The sequence below is a fragment of the Ischnura elegans genome, chromosome 10, assembly GCF_921293095.1.
Source record: "Ischnura elegans chromosome 10, ioIscEleg1.1, whole genome shotgun sequence".
NCBI lineage: Eukaryota > Metazoa > Arthropoda > Insecta > Odonata > Coenagrionidae > Ischnura > Ischnura elegans.
The window spans coordinates 67,275,289-67,297,108 of record NC_060255.1 but is presented as its reverse complement, the minus strand read 5'-3'; the positions used below and the strand labels follow the sequence as shown (position 1 = coordinate 67,297,108).

General features: G+C 38.4%; 1 protein-coding gene across 2 annotated transcripts in view; it reads right to left on the bottom strand.

Moving 5' to 3' along the window:
* Positions 1-746: 746 nt before the first annotated feature.
* Positions 747-21,820, bottom strand: part of LOC124166663 (DNA-directed RNA polymerase I subunit RPA1) — a 74,144-nt gene continuing 53,070 nt past the window's right edge. For both annotated transcript variants that reach the window (XM_046544293.1, XM_046544292.1), the window contains exons 24-32: positions 20,414-20,572; positions 19,380-19,521; positions 17,632-17,743; positions 11,862-11,995; positions 8,659-8,778; positions 5,467-5,628; positions 2,906-3,016; positions 1,850-2,042; positions 747-1,269 (exon numbers count right to left, since the gene is read on the bottom strand). In XM_046544293.1, coding sequence (XP_046400249.1) covers positions 1,172-1,269; positions 1,850-2,042; positions 2,906-3,016; positions 5,467-5,628; positions 8,659-8,778; positions 11,862-11,995; positions 17,632-17,743; positions 19,380-19,521; positions 20,414-20,572 — 1,231 coding nt within the window. In that variant the 3' untranslated portion in view covers positions 747-1,171. The remainder of the gene's footprint in view (positions 1,270-1,849; positions 2,043-2,905; positions 3,017-5,466; positions 5,629-8,658; positions 8,779-11,861; positions 11,996-17,631; positions 17,744-19,379; positions 19,522-20,413; positions 20,573-21,820) is intronic.

Sequence of the window (21,820 nt, the reverse complement as noted above, 5' to 3'; positions counted from 1 at the left end):
GAAGAATCCCAGTAGGCCACAATGGCAAAAAGTGTCTACGTATTTGATCGCTATGAGGTTACTAGAACTGTTTAGTAAAAGTCTTTTCCCATTAACTCCTGATTCAAGTAAATGCAATCCGAGTACATGCTTTTAGAAATTTAACCTGCTCCTACCACAAATTTTTGAGCACCTTTCCTCAACTATCTTTGCCACTTTTCAGAGCCCCTACACATAACACTTTGAATTTGTAGTACCAATTTACCCTATGCAAGTTACACACCACCATGCTTGCTCGTTGGGTGACTATACATTTACCACTTTACACAGTACCAAGGAAATTTGCCATAGGCAACCTAATGTCACCATACCAACAGGCTTGGTAGCAACAACTCACATTTGTAGTGGCCCTCACGTTTATTTACAACTTTTCTGGGTCCTGATCCATAAAGTGTGAGCGCCTCAAATGCATGGTATATTCATTGATTTTCGGCTCAACTTTGTGGAAGTTGAAGTTCACAAATGATAAAACGACTTTGTTTTCCTCCACAGATTTATTTTATTGGTACATATTTTCTAATATGTTGTACCAAGAAAATAAATCCGTGGAGGAAAACGAAATCGTTTCGTCATTTTTACATGGTATATTTGCATATGGCACATCCTTCACACTATGTGAACTTAAATGGTACTCCCTTATATCTCAGCAGATATAACCTCAGCCATTGTTGAATGAAGAAATCTTGCACAGCAAAACATGATCATGATTTCTATGAAAAGTTTAATACACTCCTCAAGACTCATATACAAATTATCTTAACAACAAAGGGCATACAAAAGGTGCCACATTATTTGTATAAAATTTTTTTTACACAGATCTTCCACTAAGGAAAGCACCAAGTAGAGAAATTCTGCATCGTGTATCCATTCACTCACAAGGAATGTGAAGCCTTCTCATAAAGAGAGGGAGAGAATGATGAAATACAAGTACTCAATTCCTCATTACGTGAAAATGTTACCAGGATTGAAATTACATGAAATTTACACTTGCTTCCTTCCTTCTTTCAAGGAGTGAAGTACATGCAATACCATTTTATCTAGTTCAATTCCACGAGCTGCACATCAGATGAGTCAAGAAATCCACCAACAAGTAGCATCCACCACTTTCCAAAGGGTGGTATTGTCATTACTATCATAGCGGAATGTTGACATCAAACATCCCAGTTCCCAGCCTCACTGGTACCCCAACGGCAAGGCAGCTAGATGGCGACTGCAGCATATCCACTCGCCCTTCAGGAAAGACAACAGGTGCTGATTCAGCAAGGTTGGCAAACAGAATATCAACAGATCCAGGCTTGATAAAATGAACAGTATCCATAAATATAATCTTAAAGCAATTTACAACAAGTGTTATGGTACAGTATTTGGAGAAGGTGACCAACAGCTTAGGTCATCCGCTCAACAATATTCATCTGTTCCGGCCAACTGATCGTAAAGTAATTCCATTCCTCCTGTATGCTGAATCTCCATTACTTCTGGATGAGGAATTATTTTAAAGGGCATCTATGCATGTAAATATTTATTGGTTAAAAATATGCCTCTTAAAAAAATAGACAAATATTTACATGATTCATGACAACAAGCAAGTGGGAAAAAATTGAAGAAATTTTATATTGTGCGAGCAAAATCAGCTCAGATTGTACACAAAATCTATTGTAAGTCGAACCAATCATAAAGCAGGGGTCTCCTGTACCTAAATTTAAGTGGTTAAGGATGTAAAGCAGCAACCTTAATTTATGGTGTTTCAAATGCCAACTTAAGCACAAAATATATTAGTTTACTCTGGACAAGGGAAGGAGATTGCACTCACCACTAACAGTGGCCGCCTTGAGGAAGTTGACGCTGGACTCGAAAGTCATCTTCTGGAATGGTGAGACACTGTCCTCCAGGCCCTTGCGACTCATTGGCCGAAAGATGCCATCTCGTGTCATGTAGTCTGCAATGAGCGAGAGATGCCGAGGGTCCACCACAATGCCATAAACCTTGAAAACGTTGGTTATCTCCTGTTTGCAAAGAAAGAGAGGAAGGGTAAACAAATGCAAACAAGAAATCATTCTGTGCTCCCTACTGCAGGAATTAAAAATTGCAGTACGGCATGCATTAACATTCGAACATGCGATCATTAGTCGACCTATTACATATACATATTATTTTTATGAATGTGCTACATAATAATTTTATTATTAAAAAAAATGGCACTTTATAACTTTCCACCAGTCACTACGATCATGTAGGCTAAGTGCACACAAAACAAGCTGCCAAATGCTATTGTATGTCTATCAGCATAAACCACCTAATTCTCTAAAGCCAACTAACTCTGCAGACAAAGATGATGCCTTGGTAGCTTAAGTGGTACTACCAGTAGCTCAGTCGGGAAATGCAGGTTTGATTCCCACTCAAGTCCTGTAAGGAATTTTTCACAGGTAAACATTGGCAAGAGCATACTCTATATGCACAAAAAATTCCAATATCAAGGCATATATACTTCAAAAAGAAATTTCTCAGGGAACAATAGCAGTTAGGCGGGAGTGATTCATCAAAGGGGACTACATATAGGAGTCCATAATTCTGCCCAGCAATACATTAATTGAGAAACGAGAAATGTATAAAGTGAAAAAAACTTCCCAAAAAACTTATGAATACCTTAAAAACTGTAACAAAGAATGCTTGCTTGAAGAATGAAACTCAACATCAAGGATGGGTCAAGTCCTTTTTTTTGTTGTTTCTGATTCTGGTTACAGTTCTAACCCAAAAGCTACATTTTAATTTAATAATTTACAAAATTATTGTTAGGAAATTAAGATTGCTATTGATGATTTTCATGAGGGCATTTTATTCATGCTCCAAGGCCTTGGGGGAGACATACCTTTACTATAACTTTACAAGCAGCTTCAATGCCGTACGTAGAGGCCACTGCATGGATATCATTTGAGTATAACTTATTCAAGTCCAGCACACGGTCGTAGTTGAATATCTCCTAAAATGAGAAGAGACGATATATTTTTGACGGGTCTTAAAGTGACAGGAGTGAAATATGTAATGTTTTTTTAACTCATACCACAAATATATTCTATTGCCAAGACTATATTTTGAGGAATTGAATGGGAATAGTGTCATAGCACACATACAAAATTTTTGATGAGCAAAATAAGACATTACACACTGCCACAAAAAATTAAATCTCTAAATTAAATATAGAAATCTCCCCATGGGCCCTCATAAAAAGGGTTGGGAGGGGATTAGAAGGGTCTTTAACCTACTTTGCCCCTACTGGAAGAAAAAGAGCACAGGCAACTTCAGCAAATTTTCGCGAACAGAGTAGAAGACTAGTGGTCCGTAGACCGTACTGTACAATGGATGAATTGGGAAATTTGAAGGACGTAAAAAAATATCAAAAGGTTTTCAATAGTATGAATAAATGGAAATACAGTGGAACTTGGTTATAACGTCATCAAAGGGACCATAAGATTTTAAACGTTATATCCGAGTGACGTTAAAAAAAAGCAGCCTTAAATCTGAGTGAATACAATACAATACAGTGTGCCTATGTCAGTGAACTTGTAGAATGTAGGGGTGGGCAGGAATAAGACCCAGGTATGCGGCACAGCCCCCACTCCCTCCAGACACCAATTAAACAAAAGAGTTGCATCCCGTCACCAGCTCAACGTCCAGCTTGTGACCAGTTTTTGCTTTTGATGTTTCTACACATGGTTTTTATGAACTTTGGAACATTATACAATCACACTACCACTTTTGCAACCTAAGAATCGCAACATTTTTGACGCTATACCCGTGCGTCGCAGTATTTGTTGACGATATAAAGGGGTTTTCGTACAACATAAAATGTTCAATTTTGGCCGGTCTGTTTAAAATGTGACGTTAAACCCGAGTTGACGTTACAGCCGATGCTGTTATAACCAAGTTCCACTGTATACCCAACCAACTCAAAATATTAAAAACAAAATTCACATCAACTGCATATTTTCACAGCCGAGATGATATGCTTTCTTGCAATTCTGTTACTCTTTAAACGTTCTCAAGGTTGCATGTATTCACATTTCAAAATATTAAATCTCTGAAAACATCATTGCTAATGGCGTCCGGGTGCAGCTGCATGTTGCGCTTTGTCGCAGCTGCACCCGGAAGCCATTAGCAACAATGGCCCTCGCTGCGAAAACCTACGTTCAAAGCTTTGAAAATATATTTCTTTCATAAACTATTGAATACAATTATGCAATCAATGTAAACACCATTTAATACCTACTGGTAGGTATTAAATGGTGTTTAAGGAATTGGTTAACAAACTGGTTAACAAACTCGTCATCACGATACACATTGTAATGGTAGATTACATCTTTCATCATAATTTTTATATCACTTATACATTGGAAAGAATGGTGTACTCCAAAACCTTGTTGCACTTTATTTGAGGTTACTGCTTTTTTCATCAAACTTAGAAATTAGTGAAATTTGCACAAATCGACACAATTTCCTTGGGATCAAGAGAAACACTTGTCAACAAACAATCCCAATTGGCTGATATTAGGTGATATTAAATTTTTTAGGATTTGCCCGAAATGCTTCTCATACATTGCACTAGGTCATCATTCTTTTGAACACTAATGAAATCACCATCAAGTTACAGAACACCAGCAGGAGATAATAAAATACAGCAAAATCCCGATTATCCGGCTGCGGTTTATACGGATTGTGGATTATCCGTGCATGATTTTCACTCTCGCTCAATTTTTTCCACGATCTTTATAAAAAAAATCATCAGAATTACAGCATTAATGCTAGGATACACCGAGCTTGTGATTTCCGTTCAAATCCCCTTCGTAAAACGGAAGCGATTGTGAGCAGCATTCACGGGAGCACCACGTTTCCTTTTTCCAAGCCATGCAATGCACGACCGCACTCCGTGATCACAGATAAACGTCCCGCAGCAGTTGCAACCCCGGCAACTTGTGCGAGACGTGACTACACAGTGTGGTGCCTGACAGTGTAGTTTCTGACGTTGGGCAGTGGTTTTGAAGTATTCGTGCAAACCACTTTGTTGTATCTGTGATCACACAGCCACTGATGTGTGGTCTTCAAAACCAGGCCTTACATCATGGAGCATTAATAATACGAGTACAACCATTTTATCGCCGCTGAAAAGATTGCGAACTGGCAAAGAAAGCTCTCATTGAGTTCGGGATGCACTCTAAAATAACAGAATAACTGCATACATAATAATATATTGTTTGTTTTACATAAATTATGAACATTGCTAGACGTTAAAGTGAAAATTTGGGTAATCCGTGTTTTCCAATTATTCGTGCCGTCTCTCCCCATCATTAGCCTGGATAATCGGGAGTGTACTGTAGTAGAAGTTCTAGTAGTGGAAACAGGGTAAAATTTCAATGAGTAATAAAACAAACTGACCAGTAGGTTTATGCCATCAGTCTTCAGCATCAGGCCATTCGGATTGGATGGGTTGGGATATGTGATTGCCATCTTGATCCCTGGAACTTCTTGAACAACACACTTCCTGGCAGTCTCCTTTATTATGGATGCCACGTCAATCTTCTTGTAGTTCACAGGAAACTAGCAGAGGAGACAGATTGTCATGAATTTTGCAAAAAAATACAATTCTGAAAAGATTGATGAAACAGGGTTCCCACTCTAACTAAATTATAAAATTCACGGTTTTTTCCAGGTTTTCACGGTCTAAATTGTGTCAAATTCACGGTCTGTTTGATAAGCCATTTTAGGAAGAAATATTGATCTCATAAAAATCACTGGCCGCACGTTAACTAAAAATATAGCAAACGCGATAAACGCCGGGAATGCAAAACGCAGCAATGAAAGTGCTCTTATGACGTCGACTATCGTTAGCAAAATTTAGGGCCAGCTAAAGGTTGTGAGTGAGAAAAAGGAGGGTGACAGGGAAGTGAAGAGGCATGTGATTTCTTGCCAGGGTTAATGATCACTTTGGTTAAAGGTCATGTAATCACAGGTCTGTATGTCGTCATGACACACGGACCATGGAAGGAAGGGAAGTGAAGAGGCATGTGATTTCTTGTCAGGGTTAATGATCACTTTGGTTAAAGGTCATCTAATCACAGGTCTGTATGTCGTCATGACACACGGACCATTATTTGTGCTTCAAATATACCGTATTTCCCGGCCGATAAGACACACTTTTTTTCTCCTAAATGTGCTGTAAAATTTGCCTGCGTCTTATGCGCCGATGGTATACGGATATCACGGGTAAAACTTCGTCCTATAATAAGCAACCGTTTTGACAGGATAAATAATTACCATTGAGTATTTTTTAGTGTATAAGGCATTGAAAATAGTTCAATTCATTAAAAATTTTGATAATAGCACTCTTTTGAGCAGGTTGTTAGAAATAAAGTTTTAATACGTCGATGTCTAACTCCCTTAAAAAAATTCCCGGATAAATCAGAAATGCATACAATGTAGCATGTTTAGTTTAATCTTGCAATGGGTGCTGCTGCAAAACTTACATACATTGAGCTAAAGGAGATGTCATCTATATGCTAATACATTGTATCTCTCACGATAAACTCACGAGTCTACCGGCACCACCGGCACCTTAGGTAACGAAGTATGAGCTCGGTGTTCAGTCAGTTCAGGCGTAATACGTATCTTTCTATTTAGTCTGCACATGTGCTTCTAAGCACAGAAACTTGGTAATTTCTGTATAAAAAGTCAAAATTGGAATAACCTAATGGGATCTAAAGAGAGAAGATTGTCGTACAGTATTGCGTTTAAACTTGAAGTCGTGAAATATGCTTTGGAACACGGCAACCGGGCAGCTGCAAGGCGTTTCGGCCCACCTCCAACCGAGAAGATGATACGAGAATGGCGGAAGCAGAAGGTAGATTTAATGAATGCAAATAAGAGTAAGAAAACTTTACATTCATGTTCTCCGAAATGGCCAAAGCTTGAGGAGCACGTTAAGACCTGGATAATAAATCACAGGAAGAACGGGATCACTGTTTCAACAAAAATGATTTTAATGGAAGCAAGAAAGTTGGCGATAGATATGTCTATTGCCAATTTTTCTGGGACAACGTCGTGGTGTGAAAGATTTATGAAGAGAAATGGTCTGTGCATGCGTACTAAAACCACAATAGCACAAAAACTGCCACCCGAATACGAAAGAAAAATTATCGAATTCCATAAATACGTACTTAACCTGAGAAAAATGAAGTGTTTTGAAATAGGACAGATAGGAAATATGGATGAGGTTCCCTTGACATTTGATGTGCCATCAAATAGAACTGTGGACGTTAAAGGTGCAAAGACAGTTACGATAAAGACTTCCGGCAACGAAAAAACACGCTATACTGTTGTCCTTGCGTGTTGTGCTGATGGTTCAAAACTCCCTCCTTTGTTGATCTTTAAACGAAAAACGCTGCCTAAGTGTACAATTCCACATGGAATTTATATTCATGTTCATCCTAAGGGATGGATGGATGGAGAGGGTATGAAACTGTGGTTGCAGAGGGTGTGGTCCCGGCGTCCAGGTGGACTTCTGAAGAAATCGTCTTTGTTAGTGTGCGATCAGTTTAAGGCCCATATAACGGAGTCCGCAAAAATCCTTGCTACAGAACTGAAGACGCATCTTGCTGTGATTCCTGGTGGATTGACTTCTCAACTGCAGCCTTTGGATGTTTCAATCAATAAACCATTCAAGGGATTTATGCGTGAAGAATGGATAAAGTGGATTGAGGCACCAACTCACGATTTCACACCGACCGGAAGAATGAAACGGCCGTCAATTTCTACCGTTTGTGAGTGGGTGAAAAAGTCCTGGCAGAAAGTAAAAACTGAGACTATCATAAAGTCTTTTAAAAAGTGTGGAATCAGCAATGCGCTAGATGGAAGTGAAGATGACATTTTGTATGAGGAAAGTGACGACTCCCGAGAAAATATCTACGCGAATGATTTTAGCAGCAGTGATGAGGAATTTCTGGGGTTCTATGATGAATAAACTCTGATATATTTGCTCATTAATAATTTTAAAATTTTTTAATATTAAAGTTCCGTTTTTATGTAAAATGTTATCATTAAAATTCTTTTTTGTATTATCCAAGTATTTTAGTTTTTTTCGTAAATTATAACCTGAAAAATCCAGGTGCGTCTTATGCGCCGGTGCGTCTTATAGGCCGGGAAATACGGTACGTGAGCAGATAAATGCGTGGACAGTATCTGCCAGTGACTGACCTATTTTTCTTTTGATCCATCAATCGTAGATCTAAAATCAAGTTTGAAGAGGTTTTTAAGGTATCATGACGAATTTCACGGCTATTTCCAGGTTTTTTCACGGTAGACGAAATTCACGGCTTATTCACGGTTTTAAGGTTTTCACGATTGAGTGGGAACCCTGTAAAAAAATTTCCAGTTATTTAAGGTTAAAAAAAATTACTTTGATTATAATTAAGTAAAATTTTACTCCAAAAAAACATTAGCAACACCTCTGATAATAATCTCTAATTCAAAAGAGGTTTGTATTATGGAGGATGAAAATGCATTGTTCTTACAGGAGGAAAACCTAAAATTATTTTTTTTCCTGTTTGTCTCTACTAAAGATGCATCACTTACAGCAAGGGACACCTCACACCAAAGTTCGTCCTTGACGTCAAACACATAATTCTTAATAAGAGGGCTCTTGGCCAGCACAGCATTCCTCCTCACGGCCGCACTCTCATCATTCACCACAAACTGCCAATTAAAATACAGGTTACAGTCATGAGCTCAATCAGCATCATGGACAACTACACTCACTATGTTGTTCTTCATTACATTTGTACAGCAACTACTAAGGTGTCAGCAGTGTCGTTGTAGTGCAAATGCAAACTGAGAGCTAATAACATACTGCATAAATATTAGCACTAAACCATTATTTACGAAAACAGATTGAAATGAATGTTGGATAAAATTTCAAGAAATTATTACAATGAACATAAAGAAAAAGGGGAAATTTACCAATGGAAGATTCATTTTTGGCACATCAAAGCAAAAGCTATGGTACATCAAATTTTCGAGTAGGGTCTTTCCACCTAAAAACACCAACAGACATTGATTTTCATGAAACTCGTTACGGACATTCATTTTGGTATGAATGGATTTATGTAAAATTTTAGTGTTCAGGTGCCAAAAATTTATAAAATATGGGCAATTGAAATTTGGTAATGATCTGGACTGCACTGAAACATGCAATGCCAAGTGATTTTTATTTTCCACCATAAATAACTCCATTCCAGTTAGATGAAAGTCATGTCTTTTTTCCTGCAGCTAAGAACTCAAAAGTGAACCCATGACTATCACTAAATATTCCATTCATAAAATACTTGAGTTGCAAAAAGAATGAAATTTACAAAAAAATCACACTTGTACCACTTTCATTTGTGTACATCCACAGACAATAGCCATGTGAATACAGGCTAATGGTTCAGTTTAAAATGATCATCAATGTACAAGCAAAGGTCCTGTAAAAAATCATGAGCTCAGCAAGGGTTTTCATTAGAGATGGGTCGAATAGCAGATTTCTCGAATTCGAATATCGAATTCGAATATTAAATCATAGCTCGAATATTCGAATACCTTGAATTTCGAATACCTCGAATACTAAATGATGAATGCTGGAATGTTTGACTCGGTTACCTATGCAGCAGGCAACACAAGATTTTGGGGAGTAATTTTGATTTCCTTAAAATGATTCGAACAGGAATTTAGCTGATTAATGAATAATTTAATTTTATGGAAACAATTGGGCATATAATTAATTCAACTAACATCGCTTTACCCCCACTCCTGCTGCCAAGTGCTAGCTGACAATCTGAGGCATTTTGCAAAATACAAGCTCTTTTCCACCGGATTTTCTTCAATTATTTTCAGTCCATCTTTGGAAGTTCTCACGAGATAAGAAGATGAATTGGAATTGCTATCAGGGAGAAACCAAATATTCTGAGAAAATATCCTTTTGTCTGTGACTGTAACAATAAAGAATTATAGCACCACTCATAAATTGTAACTTGATATATGTTTTCGGAAAAAAATACCGCATCAACTTCCGAGAAGCTCTGCTGCTCATATCGAGTTTCGCCAAAATGCTAAGGCTCCGTCGTGTTTTGACATTTATTTCTTTGCGTAAAATGCTTAAATAAACTCAGAAATACGTCGTGTTTGGTCTTATTCTTTTTTAAATTACGCGCACATTACTAATATTTCAATTCAATAAAGGTGTAACATCAATTGACGAAAGTCATTCTTAGACACCCTTTGTGCTAATAGATGACTCATGCAGCGGTTGACCTCCACAGAAATGGGGAACTTCGAAGTTGGTAGGAAAAAAAAGGTCAGTGGGGGAGGAAAGGGAGGGCCCGAAACACGTTTCTATTGTTCTCGCGTATTTTTTCGAAGCTAAGGCGTTCGTAATATGATCCCTGCGCGAGCTGTGACCTTTTTTTTATTTTGAAGAAGAGGAAAGCCTCAGAGGGGGGGCTAGTGCTGAATGGAGAGGGATACCGGACCTTGGGAAATACGCTAATGTAAGTATCCCCCGGTACTCACACAGCAGTTGACCTCCAGAAATGGGGAACTTCGAAGCAGGTAGCCAGAAAAAGGTCAGTGGGTGAGAAAAGGGGGGAGGGCGTGAAACACGTTTTTATTGTTCTCGTAACTCGATATTTTTTTCGAAGCAGGGGTCTTCGTAATGCGATCCCTGCGCGAGCTGGGACCTTTTGCTTGATTTCGGAGAAGAGGAAAGCGTCAGAGTGGTTGAGGCGAGTGCTGAATGGAGGGGGATAGAGGATCGTGGGAAATGCCCTAAGGTTGCTATCCCACGGCACTGAGTTTCTCCTGGTGGGGGGAATCGGGGATTTTCGGATTTTTTCGCCCGACTATTTTCGGTTCCCCTCGTCGAACACTTTTCACCGCTAAAATCCACGAATTTGATGCAATTCGTCAACTTGCGTAAAACGGCGCTGCGAGCACTAAATGACTACAGTTCTCTACATTTTTCCGAGTCACTACCAACGACGTGCGTGCGACAGTGTATGACGCGAAATTCAAAGTATTCGAGGTATTCGAGGCGGTACTTTTCGCATAACTATTCGAAATCTCGAATATCGAATACTTTCTAGTATTCGAGGTATTCGAGTATTCGCGGATACTATTCGCACACCTCTAGTTTTCATAAAAATGACTACAAATGTACTTAGAGCTGTTTGCCAGAAAAAAGGCATTTTTCTAGAAACATAAAGCACATGAAATGACATACATAATGCAAAGGACAGATAAGCACTTACTTATGTGCGCTTACATTTTTGGAGCATACATTATGCCAGTATATTCTATGATAATGGCTCCCACTGTTGGATATACATAATTAATGAACATGTGAATGTGCCACCTCGTACCATTAATTTCATGCTATCAGGAGTATTTGAGCTGAAGAAGTATTAATTTTATATTAACATAATAGTTAATTAACTATATTGGACATGGTACAGAGGAAAAAATATTTTCAATTGTCAAAGGGAATCTTCATCACATCATTTGAAAAAATGCAAGAAAGCAATAAATCGCTTTCACAAAGTTACGCCTAAAGCCATCAGTTGTAGCAAGACAGCAAGTTTCAATGATAGAACAATCATTGTCTAACTCTGCCCCTTTCAAATACACTATTCAGTGTCTGCAAATGGGGGGGAAGCTCACATCCCACAAAGCCATTAACATTTATAAGCTCCAAGATACAAGGAAGGTGGTTGGTTCAATCATTACTCTCATTTAAGAGGCCATACCAAGAGTTCATCATCAAGCAGACTGGTGGAAGCACCTCCCATAGGCTCCGTGCCATCCTCTGCCACAGCACCTGATGGATCTTCACCGAGAACAGCCTCCCCACCCTCATCATCCAGCAACTCAATGCCTTCATCTGCAAAAGGGAAAACAAGGCAGTTTTCATCATCAATGAAATCTGAATCAATTAACAATCACTCATAGTACAAAATTAATTTTTTCACATACTCCCTGCCAGGCCTCAATGGAGTTACTATTGCGTAAGTGCCAAGAATTTTATTCGGTGACTCCATATGGAGTCTCACTACATAGCATTTGAAGTCATCTGAAACACACATGTTATTGTAAAGCAGGGAATGTATTAATATCATAGAAAGGCAGCAACTCTACACCATTAGCATTCAAATGGAGGCAAGGAAAGAGTATTTGAAAGCATTTGAGTGGGCAGTGGCACTCCATTGATAAGAAAGTTGGTCAATTGGATAAACTGACCGAAAAATACTTGAAGCTTTCGAGACCTGGTGGTGGCAATATTTGCCGAAACCAAATGGATGATAGGATAATAAACAAAGTGTACTAAAGAACAGGAGTAGACAGGGAATTGTTTAGCACCATATGCTTGATGTTGCAATACATATACAATATGATCTCAAGCAAAAGCATTCAAAGTCATGAGTTGTCCAGAGCATCGAGCAAAATGGCAAACTCGTGGCCAATCGGAGCACTTGGCTCAAAGTTTCTGTAATTTAAAAATGGTGCACTTTCTACCTAAGCATCATTAGTAATTTTGGTTCCTTCCGGCATCAGCTATCCTGGGTTAAAATTTTGTGATGCAATTTTCTCTACCCTGTATAGTGGAACCCCGATGTATCGTTCCCACATTGATTGTTTTCCCGCATTCATCGTTCGCCATTCCTGATCCCAAATAAAGTTTCATAAAGACAATGTAATGTTTTCCCTCTTCTATCGTTCCCTGAAGTATCGTTTTCCCGCATTGATCGTTTGAAGATCGCGGTCCCGTCGTATAATTTTCCCGCATCCATTGTTTGACGAAAATGAGACGAAGTGTTTACAACGTGCTATTTGTGGCTGATAACGACAGACACATAGTTTGAATCTTCCCCAAGAGATTAACCTGGATCCGCCCAATGTAACAAAAATGTCACACCTTGTATCGCTCCACTGTAATGGCTCTTGCATCGCTCGGGGGTGGTACATTGTTATGTTCTTTGCTTTATTAGAAAGAGGAAGCTAAGTGCTTCAATTCAGGGTTAGAATTGTCAAGTGAGAGTGAAGACCTATCCTTGAAGTAATCCCGGTAGTTAGGTGCTTTCCCTTGGCACTAAAAATGGGCGTTTGCTTTGTGTAAATATTAAATTTTTTCATTAACTATTTGTGCCACAGCGACAATTTTTGGTATATATCAACATAATGATACAAAATTATTAATAATACATTAATATGTTTAGTATTGCTTTCCATTTCCCTAATATTCTCTGATAAATGGTACTGTGACATAAATGTCACATTGGGCGGATCCCTATGCAAATCTGATTAGTTGTGAATTTTATGCTCTAGTTAGAATTTGTTTTAATTTCAACATTTTTTCCTTCGTATTCTCGCCAAACGATTTATTATTTATCAATGAAGCGATAAATTTGTATTTTTTAACTTTTATTCCGGTAATTACGATTGAATTAAAATTTTTAATATTAGTGATATTGACTGCTCAGAGATACTACACTGCGTGAATACACGGAGCTTCCGAAAAACGAAGACTTCGACGACGTATAATCAATATACTTTGAGCCACCTGAAGCAGCAGTTGTCACTGATGAGGAAATTGTAGATGACCAGGCTAGTCGACTTGTGGAAAATTGAACGGGAAGCCAACTTCGGCCAAGAGTGGAGCTTGTTTTGTGGCTTGATAATGATAATACTAATGAATTTCAAGAGAAGACTAGCAGAATTTCGGTACCAGTTACACGTAAGGAAAAGGATTCGAAGTCAACGAAGCTTACATCACTTCTCCAACAGAAAAAAGTAAAAAGAGAAGCAGCCAATTGGCGACGGGAAGGTCTTTTTGTAAGATATAGGCTATTCCCCGAAACAGATCTTCCTGAATTGAGGAAAAAATCATGTGTAGAAATTTTCAAAATGGTTTTTTTGGATGAAATTTTTTTCTCATCGCAGAATCAGATAATTATACTGCGTTTATTGTTTTTTCATCTCCTATTATCAGTATAGAGAAGATGAAAATTTTCATAGGAATTTTACTGTTATGGGTAACAGGTTTCCATCCAAGCGGTGCTCCTGGGATGTTTCTGGGGATGTTCACAACTCAATGGTTTCCGTAGCCAAGCGAAGGAATAGGTTCCTTGTGATAAGTAAATGCCTTCACTGTGCAGACAATACGATGTCCGACATGAAAGACAGATTGTTGGAGCTACGCCCGTAGATCACTAAATTGAAAGAACGTTTTATGGGGATTTTTCCCACCGAGAAAAGTTTCTCTTGACAGGAGTATGATTGCGTATTTCGGTATCCATCCTTGCATGCAATTCATTTGGCGGAAGTAAATTCGTTTTGGTGGTGGTGGTGGAATATTTTTTCTTGGCTTTTGGATGCAGCTGTTCACAATCTTATGAAAAGCAGAAATCTTGTCACAATTAGAGTTCAGGCGTGTAATAGCGCAAACATAATTTGGCATATATCGATGCGAAGCCAAGTATAGCCGCCATACTACTTCATTTTCAACAGAGGCAGACAATAAAATATGTTATAATGCTAATTATCATTTAGTCCCTGTTATACTAAATAAAATATGGCGTTGCCGTGCTGGAGAATATTGCGCTTCTGTCAACGGCACTGTTTGCGATACATGTATTATTGACAAATGTTGCTTTTCTGCTTACCACTCAAAATTGGTCATATACGCCGCCATTCAAATCTAAATCAATCTTTAGTTTATTTGAAACAAATTGATATCCATTTACTTCACTTTTATACTCTTATAATCTATAATTTAATATAATTTATAATCTTGTGTGTTGTGAGAATATTTTTAAAATATGTATTTATTCTATGTAATTTCCAAAATTGGGAAAAATGCATTTTCAACTGTTTTACTCATCCACCATGTAAAAATATTATTTAAATGTACCTTCAACAAATCCATTGATAGTGTCTATTCAAGGTTCTGTAATTTCATAACCCTCCTGACGAAAACTTTACATAAATTTAAAATTTTTTTTCTTGATGTGTATTTGACAAGTTTATAATATAAACATTATAAATTTAAATGTACCCCACATTTGTGAAATAACATTTTAAAAATCCAGAAAATTTATACTTTAAAACTTCACACTTTACATCGAAAAATTTATGAATCGCGGACAATGGAACACTGAAAATTATTGCTAAATTTTCAATAATTTAATTTAAATATAAACAAAAGCTTGAAAATAGCGTACATAAATAATAATATGTGAGAAATAAATGTTTTTCTAATGTTTTATCATTTCAATTAACTTTGCAGCAGATATGCCAAAAATATTTGCTTTATCTCATTAAAACATTACCTTGCGCCAAAAGACAACAGATCTGCCCAATGTGACATTTATGTCACAGCCTGTATCTCGGAAACTACACGACCTATCAATGTAATATTTTCAGGATGTCGTAAAAATTAGACCCTTAGCGTTTCCCTAGAATATCAATTATTTATCTCAAAAAAAATATTTTGGGCGGATCCAGGTTAAAATACCATAGGGAGAAGCTGAGTGCCGTGGGATAGTTACATTAGTGTATTTCCCAAGATCCGCTATCCTCCTCCATTCAGCACTCGCCTCCCCCCCCTCTGAAGCCTTCCTCTTCTCCAAAATAAAAAAAAGGTCCCAGCTCGCGTAGGGATCGTATTACGAAGAACTTAGCTTCGAAATAAAATATCAAGTTATACGAGAACAATAGAAACGTGTTTCACACCCCTCCGATTCTCGCCCTTTGAATTTTTTCAGCCTATCTCCTTTAAAGTTCCCAGTTTCTGGTGGCCAATTGCTGCATGAATCACCTATTAGCCCAAAAGGTGTCTAACAATGACTTTCGGCGATTGGTATTATACTTTTATTAGATTGAAATATTACTAATATGCACGTCATCCAAAAAAGATTGATACCGAACATGACGTATTTATAATGTTATTTAAGCATTTTAAGCAAGGAAATAGTTGGAAAAATATTATGGTGATTTCTGGCAAATCTCGATATCCTTGCAGCTGATTGTGAGCTACTCGGCAGTTGATGCAGCATTTTATTTGAAAACAGGGCATCAGGTTACAATTTACGAGTTATGCTACAAGTCTCACTTGTCAGAAATGCTAACAAAGTGATGCCTTCTCAGGATATTTTGTTTCTCCCTACCAGCAATCTGAATTCATTTGCTCATCTAGCGCTACACTACTTATTGTAAGAAATGAGAGGGTAAGTTGCCTTCTCTATAGGACAAAAAATTTCATTACGCAGTCATATGGTCATGCTTCACCCTATGCAGTAAGCTCTGCTTACACCGTACGCGACAGCATTAGTGCCGAACTTCACCTCGTACGAGTGGCTCCATACTTTCCAGGGTGGGTTGACTTAAAAACAGTGAGTGTTTTCTGTGAGGGTTCAATATAGTCCAGTTTCATTTTTATTCGTCTTCGGACCGTGGCCCTTCCGAAGAAACAAGTGAGAACTTTAAAAGATGGACTGAAAGTAATTGAAGATAAAGAAAAGAATCCGGGCTAGAAGAGTGTGAATATTGCAGAATGCCTCGGGTTGTACGCTAGCACATGACGGCAGGGGTGGGGGTAGAACGAGATACCTGGTGAAAACATGAAGTGGGATTAAGCCGGGGGTTAGTTGGGCATGCCGCTGACCATTTACGCAACATTCTTAACACTTTACAAATTGCCTCAATCATATTAAAAATTTAATTGTTAGAAAGGAACATTTCAAATAATAAACTATTTTTGGCCTTTTTGATCCATCTCACGACCAATCACTGCGTCGGCGAAAGTAGTTGTTTTAGGCATAACATGCACATTGCTCTCATGAATATGTGTACTTGAAATGGCATTTGATGGATAAGAATTTTTACATCAGACAGAAATCCATAATAGCAGTGAAAATGCCGAGTGGAGTGCAAACATTTTTTAGCAAGGCGGCGTGTTCCTTTAGGATATTTGAAAGAGATATAAGTCAAATCAACAATATGACCTAAGTGTTTCGATAAAGTAATAAAATTACTTTAATCAGCTAAAATCTTGTTTGAATCCATTCATGAATATCATAATTTGCAAAAATCCAGCGTTCCCTGGGGCGTAGGCAACCTGGCCAAACATTCTCGCAAGCCCGTTTTACACAGTACACGGAATTTTGCAGTCTGACGTACGTGTGAAGGCGCAATCAAAATTGCATCGTGTAAAGCGGTGAATTGCTAGAACACATGCGAGAATGCGTGGATGCGAGACGGCAAAATAGCCCCTGTTCTAATTTCGTGCATGCATTCGCGCAATTCCACGCCATTTTAGAAATTAATGCAGCTCTAACCTGCGCAATTCCGTGTACCGTGTAAAACGGCCTGCATTGATCGTTTTCCCGCATTCATCATTTTTTTCATCCATCCCCCTGAAAAACGGTAGATCGAGGTTCCACCGCATACCTTTACACCCAGGTGCATGAATGCATACAAATTCACTAGTTACAAGCAGTGCTTTGGAAAAACTTCTCTAACCTTCCTCCTCGCCCTCATGCAGCTCCGCCTCCACTTCCTCCTCGGGATCCTCGTACTCGAGAGCTTCCTCTCTGGCCGTCCGGCTGCGTGCATTTGCACTCTCTTCATCACCCTGCAAGCAAACAAGAACAAACATTAACAAAACCTTAATCAACCATTTCCATTAAGTTCAGATCAACTCTAGTGCTGTTTTCAGGTAACATCTTTTGACATCAGTTACAACCATAGTGGTTACTGGAGAAGATGCTTGCCATACCTCTTACTGTCGGCATGAGAAGCCATGAGTCTGCTACATTTTTACCTTATGGTAAAAAGGAAACATGTAGTTTTTATGGCAAATATAACAACAAAACCTCAATATTTTTTCTATTACAGTATGGAAATCCTTTTCCAGCATATACAAGAGGAAAGTTGGGTAAAAAGGTAATAAAAAAATGTACATACACTTAATTGTTTATCAAAGGTAATAATTATCCATTAAATACATGATGTATACAATCGTAATTCTCCCATTGAACAATTTGGCAGCCTCCAACAAAAAAGACAAATCATAAATATTGCATGCTTACAAGAAACACATTTACAGAATACCAAATGCAATTTTTTCTAAATATCTAGATAATTTCATTTTCTATTCGATATTTTATCAGGTAATTCTCCTCAGAAATATGTATACTTATTTCATGGGACTGGTTGAACGAATTACTTTATAAGAACATATTTTGAAATTTTCATTAAAACAACATTTAGAATTTTACTCAGTAGAACATTCCTATAATGAACAATTCTTCGGTGATGTGATGTAGTTCTTAGATGTGTTTACCACAAATTCCATTCCTAAGTTGGAAGCTACCGTGCCTATGTATTTAGCAATTTTTCAGAATTCAAATAAGTTGCTTCGGGAAATGAATTTTTTAGGGGTCTTTTAAGGCAATGAAATACATTTTAAAATCTTGGTAATCCTCTGTTATTAGATAATCAGGCGTTAATAAGCCAGTCAGCAAGATGGCTGCAGGCTCTAGTGGATATATTAGACAAGTGTAATTGCAAAGCATCACGAGCTAGGAATGTAAGACTCAGGATAAAAGTAGCTGAGCAAAAATTTGAGTAGTTAGAGCAATTCAACTATGTATGTATTTGGGGAGCACAGTGGACGAAAACTGATACAGCATTAAGAAAGTCAGGAAGAGAATTGCATTAGCAAAGGAGGCATTCATGAACAGGAAGGAGCTTATGAAAGGATTTCTATATAAGAGTTGAAAGAAATGGCTAGTGAAGAGCCTGAATTGGAGTGTAGTGCTTTAAGGTGTGGAAACATGGACACATAGGAAGGAGGATGAGAGAAGACTGGAGGCATTCCAGATGTAGATCTGGAGAAGGATGGAGAAGGTGAAGTGGGCAGAGAGAATGAGTGCTGGACACGGTGGGTGAGGAGAAGTAGCTTCTAGATGAGACACGGAGGAAACAGAAGGTATAGATGGAGTGAGTATTGAGGATGGAGGGGATACTGAAAACAGTGTTAGAAGGTAGAATGTTGAGTAAACGAGGAAGATAATAGGATTTTGAGATAGAATGAAAGGGAGTAGACCTTATTGAAAATTTAAGAGGGAAGTCCATGAAGAGAGGGGAGACTGACAGAATACCTCTTAAATACCCCATGGTAACCTACCTTAATCAGTAGAAGTTTAACAATAACTACATTAACAGTGATACAAACCCAGAGAATAATCAATGTATATGAAACTCACGTCCTGTTCGTCGTCAGAGCTCTCGTTCATATCAGGGACTGTCACTGGCTCATCTTCACCGCCTCCTGTCCCTTCCTCTGCATCCTCCTCGCCGCCCCCTTTGCCAAAACCACTGCTGCTCTTGCCCTTGTCAAAGAACAGACTGCAAACGAGTACACACAATCAATGTGACAGTGTCAGAATAAGTTTATACATCATTGTGCACATGAAGCTTTCAGACATCCTGTAACTAAATGAAGGCAGTACTCAGAATGAAGGCAGGTCATTGGTCAAAATAAAATCAAGCTCGGCTTTGAAATTTCCACTTACCATTATCTCATACAGATTTTATTCCGAACAGCTGATTCCGATAGGTTGCAAAGAGATTGTAAATTGTTTGGCTTATAAATTTACATTCTCACAACAATATGAGCGTCCTCGTAGTGAGTTGTGGCAGTTAAATTTGCCAAACAACAGTTTCCAATTGCATTGAAACCATTCCAAATCAACCATTCAGAATGAAAACCGATCCGAATAATTCCAACCAGTGTTGAGCAAAACCCCCCACCCCTAAGAAAAAGAAATAGTCCTCCTACCTAAAATGTGTGAAATGGAGTTGCTCAGTAAAAATTAAATCGTAATTCATCAAAAGAATTCTGTGAATGGAAAGGATAGTTTTAAAAGGAAAAAACAAATCTTTCCCATTCAGCCATTCTCTCATAAGGTTTAAAAAAAAACCCTGGACCCTCTGATCAGTAGTCATGCACCCAACTCACAATGCCGCCATCATGCTAACCTTCTTTTTGCCATTCACTTGTAAAACAAGAGCAAAAAAAAGCAGCCACTTCCTTCATTGGACGCATAGGAAGGGTTATACTGCTCCCAATGTTAACTGAATCAGATTAGGCAATAAAATCCTTGGGATGTAAGAGCCCATTTAAAGTTCAAGCCAGAAAATTGTTGCTTTTGAACACACCCTAACATAAGAACATGTTTTTTAATGCCCACAATGAGAGATATTTCACCAGTGAATGAGAGAGAGCAGTAACACTCACGAGATGGATTTGGTCATGGCTGCCTTGCTCAGCTTGGTCAGGAGCATTCCCAGGTAACGCTTCTCCATGGCCCTCAGCACTATCGATGGCTTCACGCTAAACTGCTTTCGGTACTCTGATCTAGGCAGGAAACACAAGCGGAGGTCATAGCAGTTTGCCCTGAAAAAAACAAACTCAACTTAGGTTCAATACAGTTTTTTGTGATCCAGCCCTGCAGTAAACCAACACGGCCAGTAATCCAGCATTCAGAGTGGGTGACTTCCCTCAGACTGAAATGATTTTGTCAGTTATAGACTACATTTTTTATTATACAGTTGATCACCATTTTATACATGATCCATTACTTTAAAGAATTTTTACACACTTCAAAACTTTTACTTTCATCACGTTTAACTTCACCTTAGTACCTCACCATATTTCTAGTCCTGACAGAAAAAAGAAATACAACAAAGAGGCAAAAGAATGTATTTTTCCCTGAAATAAAAAGGAATTTAATAATTGCTACCTGAGACTCAGTACTAAAATCACTCAAATTCATTCCATTTTACTTTTATTTTGTAAATGACCAGTGTCCTAACATCCTCCACTGTATGCTTATTAAGACCAAAAATGTGGTAGTATGTAGGGCTAGAACTAACTACTTCTACTGCTGCTAGTGGAACCACGCTTTATGATGGGTTCAACTACTGATGATTTCAGCTTAACACTTTCACTGCAGTGGACGTACTTTTTCTTCCTCCCTGCCATGCGGTCAGCACTTTCGACGAAGCACTTCGAAGGGTCGCTAATCCGCGACCCTATCCTTGACCAGCTCACCCACGCAGGACCGTCTCCTCGACCCTACGAGCAGGCAGCCTACCTCCCGAAAAGTGACCTCTCGGACTGCAAGTTGATAATCAATCACTCAATCCGATCATCAAAGAATGATTGTTTTCATCGCACTCCCGCCAATCATGCAATCAAGTACGTCTTTGAACCGTGTTTCTGCGATGAAAAATAACGATTTTGTTAACTTTGCTAAAATGGCCATTTTTCCGGTTGTCCGCAGCCACATTTCTAGAAAAGTTAACAAAATCGTTATTTTTCATCGCAGAAACACGGTTCAAAGACGTGCTTGATTGGCAGGAGTGCGATGAAAACAATTATTTTTTGATGATCAGATTGAGTGATTGAATTTGAAATCGCAGTCAGAGTGGTCACTTTTCGGGAGGCTGGTAGGGTCGAAGAGATGATCCTGCGTGGATGAGCTTGTCGAGGATAGGGCCGCAGATTAGCGACCCTTCGGAGTGTGTACCACACCCATTCTGGAAGTACCTGCTCCATGGGCCCACGAAACGCATTTTAACATTTTCGCCGCTTGTGAGGAGAAGATTTTCGGAGATTGAACAGCAGCGAAAGGGTTAAGAT